The 15,966-nt window shown below is 43.1% G+C and overlaps 1 protein-coding gene across 1 annotated transcript; it reads left to right on the forward strand.

Moving 5' to 3' along the window:
• The first annotated feature begins 2,468 nt into the window (after nt 1-2,468).
• LOC133381309 (zinc finger protein 420-like) lies at nt 2,469-10,352 on the forward strand. Its single transcript, XM_061620278.1, has 2 exons — nt 2,469-2,567; nt 3,813-10,352. The coding sequence occupies exon 2, from the start codon at nt 4,337-4,339 to the stop codon at nt 6,008-6,010; it is 1,674 nt and encodes a 557-aa protein (XP_061476262.1). The 5' UTR covers nt 2,469-2,567; nt 3,813-4,336; the 3' UTR covers nt 6,011-10,352.
• The last annotated feature ends 5,614 nt before the right edge of the window (nt 10,353-15,966 follow it).

A 15,966-nucleotide genomic window follows, 5' to 3' on the forward strand; every position in this document is an offset into this window, starting at 1 on the left:
CCTCTGGATCCCTTTTTGAAGATTGGCGTTACATTTGCCACTTTCCAGTCCTCAGGCACGGAGGAGGACCCGAGGGACAAGTTACATATTTTAGTTAGCAGATCAGCAATTTCACCTTTGAGTTCTTTGAGAACTCTCGGGTGGATGCCATTCGGGCCCGGTGATTTGTCAGTTTTTATATTGTCCATTAAGCTTAGAACTTCCTCTCTCGTTACCACTATTTGTCTCAGTTCCTCAGAATCCCTTCCTGCAAATGTTAGTTCAGGTTCAGAGATCTGCCCTATATCTTCCACTGTGAAGACAGATGCAAAGAATTCATTTAGCTTCTCTGCAATCTCCTTATCGTTCTTTAGTACACCTTTGACTCCCTTATCATCCAAGGGTCCAATTGTCTCCCTAGATGGTCTCCTGCTTTGAATGTATTTATAGAATTTTTTGTTGTTGGTTTTTATGTTCTTAGCAATGTGCTCCTCAAATTCTTTTTTAGCTTCCCTTATTGTCTTCTTGCATTTCTTTTGCCAGAGTTTGTGTTCTTTTTTATTTTTTTCATTCGGACAAGGACTTTCTTGTGTCAACAGGCCTTTTCAGTAGGATGAATGTTGTCTGATTCACCAGTTTTTTGAGACATGCCCCAGTAAACTAATGGAGAATTTACCAGGCGATGCATAATTGAAGCCAGCTATCATCATCGAAGTCGGTTTGTAATTGGTGCACCAACCTACATTTAGAAAAGATGCTTTAGGCCACTGAGGAATATAGGTATGTAACTGAGGGGGTTGCACTCCCCCAACCTCCTTTAGGGGACTTTGAACCTTTCCAGGAGAGGCTCCTCTTTACGGCGGGGCTCTGGTCTAGTGGAGCTACAAGCTTTTTATCAAGGTCTTGAAGGCCCACTCCTAAAAAGCAAGCAGCAGCAGTAGTGGTGATGGTAATAATAAACAATTCAGCAAGAACGTATACCATAGCTCAGGAAAGGTACCACAAGTGCCAAGGGGATTCCAGGGTGGATAATGAACAGAGTCCTGGAAGCTGTTAGGGGAAAGGGCTGTTGCACTCTGGTCCTCCTTGTGGGCGCCCCACAGGCATCTGGTTGGCCATTATGAGAACAGGATGCTAGACTAGATGGGCCACTGGCCTAATCTAGCAAGTTCTTACGTTCTTATGGAAGGCGGTGGGGGCAGGGGTGCAAGAAGAAACAATTATTTGCATCACGGGTAATACACATGGCTGTCTAAAGTTCCTGCTTCCTGTGCCACTGTTCTTCAACCTTGCGCCCCCAGATTTTTTTTTCAAATTACAACTCCCATCAACCCCAACCAGCTTAGCCAATGGCCAAGGTTGGTGGGAGTTGCAGTACAACAACATATGAGGACCCAAGGTTGAAGATAAGCCTGATGCTAAGGTCTGGAGCAGGGTTTTGCAGGAGGGGGAGGGGCAGGACCCACCAGTGAGCCCTAGACTTTGTCCATGTGGGTCCTAGTGCCACAGCCTACCAGTTGCCTCCTCATTTGCCTGCCTGGTCTCCTAGACCAATGCCAGTACCAGCAACTCCTGGCATGCTGAGTAAAGGTAGGTAGGAGACAAAGGCGGTTGGGGAAGGTCTCCTTTCTCAGCAGAAAGGGCCAGAGGAGGGAAATAAAGGGGAGATAAATAAAGGGGAGATAAAGGGGGAATATTGTTACTAATTTGTTTTAAAAGTTGGGAATAATAAACTGCAAATAGAAAGGAGGGGATGAGAGAGGAGAGGTATTCTAGGAGGAAGATGTGAATGTCAGACCAGGAAGGAGGGATGAAAGAAACTGGCAAATGGGGGGGGGGAGATAAAGAACAAGGAAATTACAGGAGATGGATAAAAATATGCTGGGTTTTATCCAAAGTAGTGCAAAGTCACGGCCCATCTGTGCAAGGATTTCTGCTTGTGGAACTGGACTTCATCCACTTTCTCCTCTCACTCCCCAAGCCCCCCAATCTGTTCTAGGGTTCCCCCAAACCTCAGGAGCAGAAAAGCCGCATTGCACCAGCACAAATCCTTGCACGGACTGGACTTGAGAGGTATGTGGAGGGAGGGAAGGGGAAATATGAAAGAAAAAGTATTCTGCACTTAGAGATGCAGGATGAGCAAATCCTGCCTCACATGGGGAGGCTGAGTCATAATACCGCTAGAGCAAATGTCTATACTGAACTTGAGGAAAGCTGGCCTATAGAACTCCTTGCCACGAGGAAAAACGCTGTGGCAAAGAACATAGGAATTTCCAAAGATGGATCAGATCTCAGTAGGAAGCGCCGCCGCTAATTGCCAGCTGACTGTGCCAAACTCTGCCTCCGTCTCCACCAGTCTGAATGCAGGGGAAAAGTTTGGTAGGAGGGGAAGGATGGAAAAACCGCTTCTGCCACTCAGTCCTCCAAAGGTTATTGAGCTCCGGTTCCTAGAGAGGCAGGAAGTTTGATAAGTGGAGGTAGACCGTAGGGAATGCACCCTCCTTCCGAGTTGACTCGGTGGGAAATCCGTGTGGGGAGGATCCTTTGTCGAAGCTGATGCAAGGACGGGACGGGACAGGGAGAGAGAGGTAAAACTGTCATGTGGGGGAAAAGAACCCAGAAGGTGCTTTTGGGGGAGAGTTGGGGGAAAAGAGGAGAAATCCTCCCCAACTCCCTCTCGGAGTTGCAGGTGGGGGTGATCCATGCACAGGTTGGCCTCAAAGAGCTGCGGGATTTCCATTGCAAGGTCCTCTTTGAAGAACCCCCCCCCTTTGAAAATCAGCCCTGTCTCTTGGGGGTGAGGAGGGGACGCGTTGGGGCAGAGGAACCAGCCGTGCTTGCCTGGGGGAGGCAGAGCGCTCTCTCTCGCTCGCTCTCGCTCGCTCTGTCTCTCGTGTACAGAGTTGCCCCCTTTTCTCATAACAGCAGAGAAGTTTATCCTTAGCCTAGCGATGGGGATCTCTAGAAGAAATTAATGTGGTTGTGTGGTATATAAAAATGTTTGGAAAATAACAGTGTGGCGAGGGATTATACCTCAAATGTTGGATATGGGCAAACGAAGTGATTTCTATGGGACGGTGTAAAAGACGGAACGGAACAGGCCGGAACGGGCCCTTTATAAAAGAAATTGATGCCAAAAACACTGGGATGTGTTAGAGACACTTGAGAACAACATTTAGGAACAAAAACCATTCCGATGGGATTTTTATTAACCCTTTAACAACCAAAATGCCCTCCGGAACAGAATGAAACAGCCTGGAACGGTGACTTCCCAGTGAGCCAGAGCTCCGAAATTCACCAGTCCCACATGACTACATGGGATGCATGCAATAAGACACAAAACTTCCACGAAAACCACGTTCCGATACCCATTCCGGGCTATAATACGCTTTTACGTAAAACAGCCGGGAACAGTGACTTCCCAATGATCCAGACCTCCCAAATTCACCAGTCTCACATGACTACATGGGATGCATGCAATAAGACACAAAACTTCCACGAAAACCACGTTCCGATATCCGTTCCGAGCTATAATACGGTTTTACGTTTCTAAGTTGTCTTTAAGGGCAGCCCCATATGCAGCACTTTGCAATAACCCAGTGATGACCCAGACTATGTAGGCCCTTGGCCTGATCTAATAGCCACACCTTACTGGGTGTTATGTGGTGTTATCTGGTGAGGCATTCTCCTTACAGTACAGAACAGCTGAGCAAACCTCTGTGGTGTGAGTGTAGTGAGGAGAAGGGGAAGATTACATGCAGAAAAGCAGCTGTTTGATCCCTGATCCTTGTTTTATGGTTTGGACTCCTAATGTTTTCTTTCCTTCCATGTAGTGAAAGGGCAGGACAATGAGAACTATCGAAAACAATCTGTGTTATCATCAGAAACAGGCATTACATGGTGGAAGAAATGTTTGGAAATCCAAGAGTCTGAAAAGGCATAAGGGAAGTCCTCTACTCCTCAGTGTTGATAGCCATGAACGTGTGATCCCAGAAGAAGATTGCAAAGAAAGCAGAAGGAGAAAGTGTCCAGTGTGGGGCAAAATATTCAAATATTAATTAAACAGACATTGCAGAACCCACAGAAAGGGAGAAATATATGAATGAGTGGAGTGTAGGGGGAGCTTCAGTTGCAGTCACAGCCTGGCTGAGCATAAAATAATCCACACAGGGAGAATCCACTTAAATGTATGAAGTGTGCAAAGTGCTTCAGTTGTAGCAAAAGCTGTATTTCATATCAAAGAATCCACAGAGGAGTGAAACTGTTTTAATGTGTTCAGTACAGAAAGAGCTTCAGTAATAATAGAAAACTTATTCTGTGTCAATGAACCCATACTGGGAAGAAGCTGTATAAACGTATGGAGTGTGAAAAGAGCTTTAGTCCTAGTGGGTGCCTTACTTTACATCTAAGAAACCATACAAGGGAAAAACCATATAAATGTATGGAGTGTGGAAAGAGCTTCAGTCGTAATGGACACCTTACTTTACATCTAACAACCCACACTGGGGAGAAACCATATAAATGTATGGAGTGTGGAAAGAGTTTCAGTCAAAGTGGAAGCCTTACTTTACATCAAAGAACCCACACAGGAGAGAAACCATATAAATGCAAGGAATGTGGAAAGAGTTTCCATTTCAGAGGTGTTCTTAATCAACATCAAAGAACTCACACAGGGATGAAGCCATATAAATGTATGGAGTGTGGAAAGAGCTTCAGTCAGAGTGGAAATCTTACTTCACATCAAAGAACCCACACTGGGGAGAAACCATATAAATGCAAGGAATGTGGAAAGAGCTTCAGTCAATATGTACAACTTACTCAACATGAAAGAATCCACACAGGCGTGAAGCCATATGGATGTGTGGAGTGTGGAAAGAGCTTCAGTCGTAGAGATAGCCTTACTTCACATCAAAGAACCCATACGGGGATAAAGCCATATAAATGTATGGAGTGTGGAAAGAGCTTCCGTTTTAGCTGCAACCTTTCTTTACATCAAAGAACCCACACGGGGGTGAAGCCATATGAATGTGTGGAGTGTGGAATGAGCTTTAGTCAGAGCAGTAGCCTTACATCGCATCAAAGAACCCATACAGGCGAGAAACTATATAAATGTGTGGAGTGTGGAAAAAGCTTCAGTCAAAGAGGAGGACTGACTTTACATCTAAGAATCCACACAGGAATGAAGCCATTTAGATGTATGGAGTGTGGAAAGAACTTCAGTCAGAGCAGTAGCCTTACTTCACATCAAAGAACCCACACAGGGAATAAACCATTTAAATGTGTGGAGTGTGGAAAATGTTTTCGTCGTAGTGACAGCCTAACAACACATCAAAGAACCCACACAGGGTTGAAACCATATGAATGTGTGGACTGTGGAAGGAGCTTTGGACAGAGCAGTAGCCTTACTTCACATCGAAGAACCCATACAGGGGAGAAACCATATAAATGTGTGGAGTGTGGAAAGAGCTTTAGTCGGAGAAATAGCCTTGCTTCACATCAAAGAACCCACACTGGGGAGAAACCGTTTAAATGTGCAGAGTGTGGAAAGAGTTTCACTCGTAGTGACAGCCTAACTTCACATCAAAGAACCCACACAGGGGTGAGGCCATGTGAATGTGTGGAGTGTGGAAAGAGCTTTCGTCACAGCAGTAATCTTATTTCACATCGAAGAACCCATACAGGGGAGAAACCATATAAATGTATGGAGTGTGGAAAAAGTTTCAGTTGTAGCGGACACCTTAGTTTACATCTAAGAACCCATACAGGGGAAAAACCCTTTAAATGTATGGAATGTGGAAAGAGCTTCAGTCAAAGAGCACAGCTTATTACACATAAAACAACCCACACCGGGGTGAAGACATATAAATGTATGGAGTGTGGAAAAAGCTTCAGTTGTAGTGGACACCTTCGCTTACATCTGAGAACCCATACAGGGGAAAAACCGTATAAATGTGTGGAATGTGGAAAGAGCTTCAGACAAAGAGGACACCTTATTACACATCAAATAATCCACACTGGGGTGAAGACATAGGGATGTGTGGAATATGGAAAGAGCTTCAGGCACAGTGGAAAGCTTACATCACATCAAAGAACCCACACGAGGGAGAAACTATGAACGTATGGCATATACCATTTTCAAACTGCAGAGATCATTTTCCAGTCTTTCAGCATCAGGACCACATCTGTCAGAGACTGCACAATTCTTCTCAGTGGAGAGACTCTGGCACAACATATCTTTTACTTCTCATCCAGGAAACTGCAAATGTCAAGAGCTGGGGGCACTAACCCAGCACTCGGAGGTGCCATGGACACTGAGAAGACCTTTGTGTGTGTCCCAGCCCAGGGGCCCAGACTCTGAGCTTTGTTTAGAAAGAACAAGTAAGTTTCTATCTTTCCTAAAAGGAAGGTTGTGAAGAAAATGTGCCGGTACCCTTCTAAGTGATTTCTGCAAAATGAGTCAGTCTAGCTGCTCCCGCCTGTCAATCCTTTTACTCAGTGAGTGAAGTCAGAGCTGTGACTGATAAGTGAGTTGTTTGGACACCAGGCAATAGGAATCCCTGTGGTCCTAAAGACCTCCTCTTTTCCTTCCCTTTTTAACTGTGCTTTTCCTGGTTCTGTCTTCTTTTCTAGTAGTCCATGGAATCTCCGTAGTTTGCTCTTCCATTTTCTTAGCAACTAGGATGCATCTTTCCTGTACTCCTTAGAACAGGAGTGACCAACCCTCTTAGACCAATGGGAACATTTAGAATTCTTAGAGAATGCTGCAGAAGGATGTTAAAGAGCCCCATCCCCAAATGGCAAATGCAAAATATAAAACTTTTCAAAGACGCTTAGGGATTTCTCCTGCTGTGCAGGAGCTGATGCCCAGGCGCTCATTAAGAATTCACTGTATAGTTTGTTTACATGTGCACAATGGTATACATATCTACTTCAGAAGTAAGTCTCTTTGTGTTTAATGGGGCTTGCTCCCAGGTAAATGGGTATTGGTTGCAGCCTGGCTTTGGTTGAGGATTGGCATTTGGGAAAACAGCTGTACCTCCAGAATCAGGACCAGCAAGACATGGCTGACTTCCCATGGTAAGCATGAGGTTGTCCGATATCGGGGGGAATATCATACTCTCTCTAACTTTGTGTGATGCCATACCCCTATGGAGCCATTTTGTAGCATGCACCCTTGGCACCCTCTCAAAATTCCAAATGTGCCCCATGTCCAAAAAGCTTTACAACCCCGGTCAAGAGTGCAGAAAGCATATATGTTTGAAGCAGGCTTACATTACATCAGGGGTGGGGAGCTCCAGCCGGTGGGCCTGATTTAGCCCAGCAGAGGTCTATCTGTTTGACCGCTGAGGCCACGCGCCTGACATCTGCCCCATATCTGATATGTGACCTCAGGTGTGGGACAGGTAACAATGAAGCTAGAAAATAACAATCTAGAGCAGTGGTTCCCAACCCTTATGAGCACGGGACCCCCTTTATAAGCTGAAAAAAAATTGTGACCCCCTCCCCCCAGGGAGGCAGGCTGGCTGCCAGGAAGGAAGGGGGAAAGCAGCCTTTCTTTGCAGGCTTGCTTCTTTTTGCTTCACAAAAAGCCCTCTCCTCTCATTCTAAGCAAGGGCATTGCCAGTAGCGGCAGTGCAAGGAGACGGGAATCAGTGATAGTAATCCCCTCTTCTTCTTGGTAGCTCCACCCTCAGCCTCCTTTGGCATCTGCCATGTATTTTATAGGCAGATGCCTGCCCTTAGTGCGCCTGAAAGACGCTCTGGCGCTTCAGCAAAAGGCCTCCCCTCTCGTTTGGAGCAAGGGGGAGGTGTCATCTGCAGCGGCAGCGGAAAGCAGACTGTAGAAGGAGTGAAGACTTTTAAAAAATAAATAAATAAATAATTCATTTCTTTACTGTTCACGGCCCCCTCTGGATTACTTTGTGGCCCCCCTGGGGGTCGTGGCCCTCAGGTTGGGAACCACTGGCCTAGAGCTTAAAGTAAGCTGCGGGGTGGTCCTTTACTGGAGCATGGTGCTCTCCCACCACCTGTCGGCTCCTGGGTGGTGGGGAGTGTGCTTACTTCAGTGGCAGGAAGTGTTTGGCGTTGAAACCACAGGTAAAGGAAAGGGGGAAAAGCTCAATTAAATGAACCAATAAATGAGCAAGAAAAGGATGTTGGGATATTGGAGAGCTTCACATCATTCTTCCGTAGACTCCATCTTAGCTCCAACAGTATTCACACAAGCAGTATTTTTTTTCTTATGCCTTTTTGCAATTTATCTCTTCTCTAGAACGCTTTCAGATTTCTTGCTATTTGTAATAATTTTACACCGGCATAGGCTTTTCTGCATGGAGTTCTCCACATACCTTTTGTATAGCTCTCATAAATCTTTATTTGTTTGGGAGATTTTTAACTTCTGCATGATCGGAACTGTACTGTGTGATTTTTACCCAGTGCTGGGTTTTTTCCCCCTGAGCTTCCGCCACATGTGCTGTTGCCATTGGGAACCCTTGTGTGTGAACCATGTATCCCTTTAAACATGCCTCCTACAGAGGAGGAGGATCTTGTGCTAGAAATGAACCTAGCGTATCCTAGGGCTGTGCCTGAATAGTGTGTGTACAACCCAAGAATGTGGATCGACAACAGGTTTACAGCAAAGCTTTCTTTCATTGAAAGAAAAGAGAAGAATAGAGAGAAAAAATTATTGGGTGTGTGGCAGCATTACCGTAATTATGACCAAACTAGGCAAAGGGAGTTGGGCAGTGAAGTCCAGCTCTGTGATGTGAAGGAGCTCTTGACCAAAAGCAGGAAGGAATCCCTCTGCTTCAGGGTTTGCAACGAGACACAGACTTCCCTTCCAGACTTGTGTTGTGTTCCTTGAGAGCGTAGAGGCACGTTGGAGCTCAGGTCACCATCATGTGTCTCAAACCACATTCTGAAATGTTTCCGCTTCACATATGAAGGGAGAGGTGAGAATGGGGTGCCTTTGTGCTGGAAGAGTACATCTGCTGGCACTCTGAGAAAAAACACTTTCCCCCCCTTTTCTAACACTAATTTCTAACATTGTTTAGGAGAGATTTTCTGCCAGGCTTAAGGGAAATCTGCCAAGAAAAAAAGAAACTCCTGTACTGTACTTGATGTCCCTTGGGGAGCTGTCAAAGTTACTAATCTGTGGGTTGTTGCAATTTACAGCCTGCCTCCATGTCTTTACCATAATCAGGAGGGCACAATGGGTTAGGAAAACAAGGGTGGAGAGTAGCCCAGGGTGCTTTTGTGGTTGTCCAGTCTCTGGCCTGGTCTTGAAACTCCAGTGAGACATCTCTTGAAGACCTTTTCTATCTAGACAGGCCTATGTAATTGTATAATTTTTAGATCGGCCACTCATTTTAATGATCATTTTGTAATGTTTGTATATTTTGTAATGTATTTTATTGTATATATTGGCGTACACCATGTTATACTGTATGAATGAATGATGTATTGTATGAATTGCCCTGCTTGAAGAAGAGCGTTCAGGAGTGCACTTTAAGGTTTCTAATCATTTCTTTGCAGCTGTGGGTTTACGTGGGTTCGCTTAGGGGAAAATGGCCTTATGGGCCAGATGATCACCCCTACTGGGAATAATTTGTCCCACAGACAGCTTGGACTATAGTAAGCATTAAACAGAGGCCCATTGGAGTTTAGATATAATTTAGCAGCGGAAGCTAATTTTAATAATGTGTATTTAAATCCTTGCATGTAATAGACCAAGGGTCATCAGCTTTTTTGGCCCAGTGGGCATGTTTCAAATTTTGAGAAAGTGCTGTGGGCCCCAGTCACGAAAATGGCTGCCAGGATGGGCATAGCATAGCATACCAAGGGATTCATTTCTAAAAGAGCCGGTGGGGAGGGGGGGACATTACCACAACAAGGTGTGAGTATGCTGCCCACCATCCGTGGGGGGAATGGCACCTCTCTTCTGCTCAGAATGGGTGGGAGTATGAGTTTCAAATCCAGGTATCCAGTGAAATGTGGGCATTTCTGAGGGGGGGTGTTCAGTGTAGAATAAGTTGAGCCAGTGCAAGCAGGAAGTGAGCAGGAAGAACAAACATTGTGGATTGTGGATGTTTGAAGCAATATATACTCAGATCTTTTACAGATGCCAGAGGATGTACTGGTAGGTACCCTCAGGCACCACATTGGCAAACCCCATAATAGGCATTTGACCCGATGTTTTAACACTGTTTATTTTGTACATTATTTTCCCAAGTAACTTTATTGTTGCCTGCATACACTGGTTCCATAAAGTTTTCCTTCCCCAAGATTCATCTATGTATCATGTGCTTTTGATTTTCCTTTGATATCCTTTGTAGATGATGTTTGAATCTTTAATAAAATTATTATTATTATTATTTTATTATTTATTGCATTTATGTACCGCCCCATAGCTGAAGCTCTCTGGGCGGTTTACAACAACTAAAAACATTAAAAACAAATATATGCATTTAAAAAACACATTTTTAAAAAACAATTTAAAAACACATGCTAAAATGCCTGAGAGAAGAGGAAAGTCTTGACCTGGCACTGAAAAGATAACAGTGTTGGCGCCAGGCTCACCTCGTCAGGGAGATCATTCCATAATTTCGGGGCCACCACGGAGAAGACCCTCTCCCTTGTTGCCAGACTCCCAGCTTCCCTCCAAGTAGGCACCCGGAGGAGGGCCTTGGATGTTGAGTGTAGTGTATGGGTGGGTTTGTGTCGGAAAAGGTGTTCCATCAGGTACTGTGGTCCCAAGCCGTGTAAGGCTTTATGGTTAAAACCAGCACCTTGAATTGAGCTCAGAAACATACAGGCAGCCAATGCAAATGGGCCAGAATCAGTTTTATATGTTCGAACTGTCTGGTCCCTGTTACCAATCTGGCTGCTGCATTTTGCACAAGCTGCATTTTCCAAACTCTCTTCAAAGGTAGCTGTGATGTTCCTATATTAATGTATATATGGTAAGTGTTGTTGTTTTCTTTTTTTTTTTTTTACAATAATTTTTATTCAATTTTTCATAAAACATAGAAAACAAAATCATAAAACATTCAAAGACAAAAAACAAAACAAAACAAAAATGATTAAACAAAAAAAATAAAATGTTGACTTCCCATTTGTCACATATCAAATCAGTTATAGGTCTACAATATATAACAATCCTGTCTCTTAAATCATATTATAAAATCACTTTCCTCCAGTAGTTATCTTAATTAATCATCAAATCTCATAAACATTACTTTATTCTTTCCACAAAAAGTCAAAGAGAGGTTTCAATTCTTTAAGAAATATATCTATCCATTTTTCTCCAAATAAACATGTCAATTAATCCATCTCGTTAATAATTATAATAATCTTATTGTCATAACCATAGTCCAAATAAACATTTCGATTAATCCATCTCATCAGAATCTGTTAGGTCCAATAATTTCAATAGCCATTATTCCATTATCCCTATTAGTTCCATCTTCCATCTTCAATAGTCCTGTTAAGTCCAGTAATTTCAGTGTCCAATCTTCCATTATCAGTATTCCATAATAATCTTGCTGTTGTAACCATAGTCATATAATAAGAGTCTGATGGGAATTTCCTCTATCCCAAATATTTTCTTGCCATCCATTCTGAATAAGTTGCTGAAATACTGTTGTAAAGTCATATCTGTGTTCTTCTTTTTTACAAAATGCACTGGCTCATCTCTTAAGAGTTTTTCCATTGTCACATGGCTGCAGTTAATTCCATAGATTTTCTCTATATCAAGCTCCATCACATCATTCCAGTCCAGAAGATTATCCAAGCCATTGATAACTTTATCTCTAATATCTTCATTAATTTCTTCAGAGATAACGTTAAATTCCAAACAGTAGATTTTATTTCTAAAATCCATAAACTCCAGATCTTTTTCCAATTCCACATTTGTTCCAATCTCCAGGGCTTGTATCTTCCCTTTATTTTTTCTTTTCTCATCTCTGATCTCATTCTCCTCTCTCACAGGATCCCCTATTTCTTTAAGCTCCTGCGTCATTTTGCTCAGTTCAATTTTCAGCTCCTTACTACCCTGTCGCAGGGTTTGTTTCGTTATCTCAATCTCATCCATTATTTTCTGAAACATAGTTACTTCCAGATTCTCAGCCACTTTCTTGATTGCCATTTTTAAAACCACGAAAACAAAGCAAAACAAAAATAAAGAAGAACCACTTCTTATTTCAGCAACAATTGGGTTAATATTCCAGGCTTGATGACATCACAGTATAAACAGAGCAACCTGCCTTATCTCTCTATGTTCAAGAATGCAAAACAAATTTAGTTCCCAGCATCAAAACAGTTAGTGGCGTCGTGAAGAAGCAGATTCGTCAAAATAAAATAGACCAAAAAGAGAATAGTCCTAGACAATATAATATTCCTCGGAGTAGAAATCAGGAATAGAAATCCCTCTTCTGTTTATTATCAATCAATCAATCAATCTTTATTGATACGGTCATAGACCAAAAGACATTTATAAATAAAACTACATACATTTATAATAAAAGGTTACAAAGTTGCAGTCATGTTAAAACAGTAAAACAATAAAACAACAAGGAAAACAGTTACAGTTGGGTGGCGGAAGCTTCTGGAAGGATAGATGCCTTCCGAATTGATTGAGCCGCAAAAATAAATTTAGCAACTGACAAGATAGTATCCTTATTAGCTGCTGACAAAAGATGTAAAAGTAAACAGTTAAGCGGTTTGTAGGGGTATTTATTTATGATGGGGGTTATGAATTTGGAGCGAATATCGTCATATAGGGCGCACTCAAAGATGACATGAGAGAGAGTTTCTATGGCGCTGACACCACAAAGGCATAATCGGTTTGCATACGGGATACGTTTAAATCTCCCTTCAAGTAAGGCAGAGATAAGACAGTTAAATCTAGCCTTTGTAAAGGCTAGACGATATTTGGGGATCGTAAGAGTTTCCAGATAAGGGGCACTGAGCATAGGCACAAAGCTCAGACCAAAGTGAATAGGAGAGCAGGTCGAGGTGGCTGCAGTTATGGAGCGTTGGAAGTCCATATCGTTGATACGAGTCCGGATAGAATGTTTAACTGTCTCTGGAGCGAGGCACATCAGATGTTCAATTGAGAGGCCAATACTTGCAAGGTAATTTGTAAACGTACGGGCCCATTTCGAGGTAAAAGAGTCTTCCCAGAGTAAAGGGAGATAGCCAGTAGATTTTTCATAAGACATTTTAAACCAGAAATTTAGGGCGGCCAACCACGCTTGAGACTCAAGTGAGACTAGGCCAGATTCTAACCTAAGGACCGCCGCAGGAACGCACCTGGGAACGCCAAAAATTTGTCTGAGAAACAAGGAGAGAACTGCCTCCGCAGAAGAGTTGAAGGCGCCAATCCATAAAGGTACCCCGTAGAGAAGTTGAGAAATAGTTTTGGATCTAAAAACCTTTAGGGCTGCCGGAATGTATTGTCCTCCTTTAGTGAAGAAGAACCTTCGAATACCACTGGCTGAGTTGCGAGCAGTAGAAATAGCCCCTCGGATATGGGGATTCCAGGACAGAGAGGAATGAAAAAGTATACCAAGGTATTTGAAATGAGAAACCTGTTCTATTTTATGGGTATTAATTGTCCATGCGTGAGCAGGAGAGTGCTTGGCAAAAGCTAAGATCTTAGTTTTGGAAAAGTTTATAGATAGTTTGTTATCATGACAGAAACTCATAAAAGCTTTAGTTAGGCGTTTGAGTCCTACTTTAGAAACAGAAAGGAGAACAGCGTCATCTGCATACAATAACAAGGGACAATGCAGGTTTGCTAACTTAGGGGGGTGGAAGTCCGGGGATTGACAATAAAGGGACAGATCATTCATGAAAAAATTAAATAAAAGTGGGGCTAGTATGCAGCCTTGTCTAACTCCTTTTGTTGTAGTAATGGGGTTTGTGAGATGACCTTCACGACTACATCTAACACGAAAGGATGTGTGGTGGTGCAGACGGCTAATTAAGAAGAGGAGTCTCTTGTCGATCGTAGATTTTGCGAGTTTCGCCCATAGTATCTCCCTAGGGATGGAATCAAAAGCCGATTTCAAGTCGACAAAGGCAACAAACAGGCCGTTACCCCAGCGGTTCTTGTATTTTTCAGCTAAGTGATTTAAAATCACACAGTGTTCTATCCCAGACCTACCTTTCCGGAAAGCTGCCTGCTCCCTCCCAAGGATATTATCCTCCTCCAACCAAGATGAGAGTCTCTCTTTTAAGTAGCAGGCATATAGTTTGCCAATAATGGAAAGGAGGCTAATTGGGCGGTAATTTGCTGGGTCCTCTTTGTTCCCTTTTTTAAATATAGGGATAACTATGGATTCAAGCCAAGACTCAGGGAAGCATCCGGAATTATTGATCAGAGTAAAGAAATTTGCTAGAAGAGGGGCCCACCAAGCTTGGTGCACCTTCAACATTTCAGAAAGTATGTTATCAGGTCCAGGAGCTTTGCCGGATTTCAAGCTAGCAATCAAATCAATAATTTCTTTTTGGGTTACAGATGGCCAAGTGGGAAGATTTGTTAAATTATCAATAAAGGAAACAGCATTTACAGTCTCGTTGTTTGCAGAAAAATATTTCTCCCAGAGGTATGGGGAAATGTGGCAAGGGGCCGGATTTAGTGGGCTCATAGAACCAGAAATCAGCTCCCAAAAACACTTCGAATTATTTGATCTGGAGGCTTGAATTAGGGCTTCCCAATCTTCATGCATCACCTGCCTTTTTTTGATGACTATCATATGCTTGTAGTATTTTTTGATAATAAAATACTCAGGGGGCAGGGAGGTTAAATTTTGGTGTCGATATTGAAGGTATAGCCGTCTCAGCTGTTTCTTAGCATCAAGACAGTCCTTATCAAACCATCTGGGAAAACCAGTGGTAGGAGGAGCCCTGAAGGAAGAAGATGGTGGGATAATAGAGGCTTTAAGTTTGGTAATTAAGGAGTTATACGCTATTGACGCTAAATATGAATCAGAAGCATGCATGATCTCCCTCTGTAAGGACAGGGCAGAGGGGGAAGTGAGAAATAAGGCCACATTAGAGGCTACTGTGGGAGTCCAAAATGTCCTTTTATGGGTAGGGTGGATTAGATTTGCCATTGGTTTATGGGTAAGGAGCAAGTGACCGCGTTCTGGTAGATAAAAGGAAAAGGTAAGGGGAAGGTGATCACTATCCTGTCTGGAGCCGACAGAAAAGTCCGAAATAAACCTGAACAGGGAATGCGAGATCAAGGCGTAATCGATGACACTGCACCTGAGGCCAGAAATGTAGGTAAATTCCGCACATGAATCTATCTGCTTATGACCGTTCAACATTATTAGGCTGTGTCTAGCAAGGAATCGGTATAAACATATTCCACCATAATTTATCTTGGGGTCCTTGGAAGTCCTAGCATAGCCTGGGAGGTATGGGGCGGTGTCCTCGCCCCCCCAGAGGTTTGAAGCAAATAGCGCATCATTGTGGGGGCCAGACCTGGCGTTGAAATCACCCATAACAATGAGAGGAGCTCTGGGGAATTTAGCCTCGAGTGATGTTAGATAATTGGTAAGAACGTCCCAGTCACAGTCAATTTGTGCCCGAGAGGCATGAGGGGGAATATAAACATTTACTAACAGAAGAGAAAATGTGCTAAAAGATAATAAAACAGCCTGTGCAATGTTTTTACAAGGGGTTAAATTTATAGAGCGAGCTGTTACAGAAGTAGAAATGAGTATGGCTAGGCCTCCTTTGGGTCTGCCTTTGGAACTGGGTTGGGAATAGGTCGCTGGTAAACATGAACAAGAGAAACCATCCACTATTAATTTAAGGGTACACCACGTCTCCTGTAAGAAAATTAAGTCAAATTTGTTCAGAAAAGTAATAAAGTCAGGAATTTTTTGTTTGGCATTCCACCCTGCAATGTTCCAGGAGAGAAGGTGGAATGTAAACTTAGGTGAGAGAACAGAAACCTGGCATGCATTAATAATT

This window comes from Rhineura floridana, chromosome 3 (assembly GCF_030035675.1).
Source record: "Rhineura floridana isolate rRhiFlo1 chromosome 3, rRhiFlo1.hap2, whole genome shotgun sequence".
Classification (NCBI taxonomy): domain Eukaryota; kingdom Metazoa; phylum Chordata; class Lepidosauria; order Squamata; family Rhineuridae; genus Rhineura; species Rhineura floridana.

Excerpts from the sequence above, each read along its gene's own strand:
- LOC133381309 (XM_061620278.1), top strand. The coding sequence starts at position 4,337 with ATGGAGTGTGAAAAGAGCTTTAGTCCTAGTGGGTGCCTTACTTTACAT.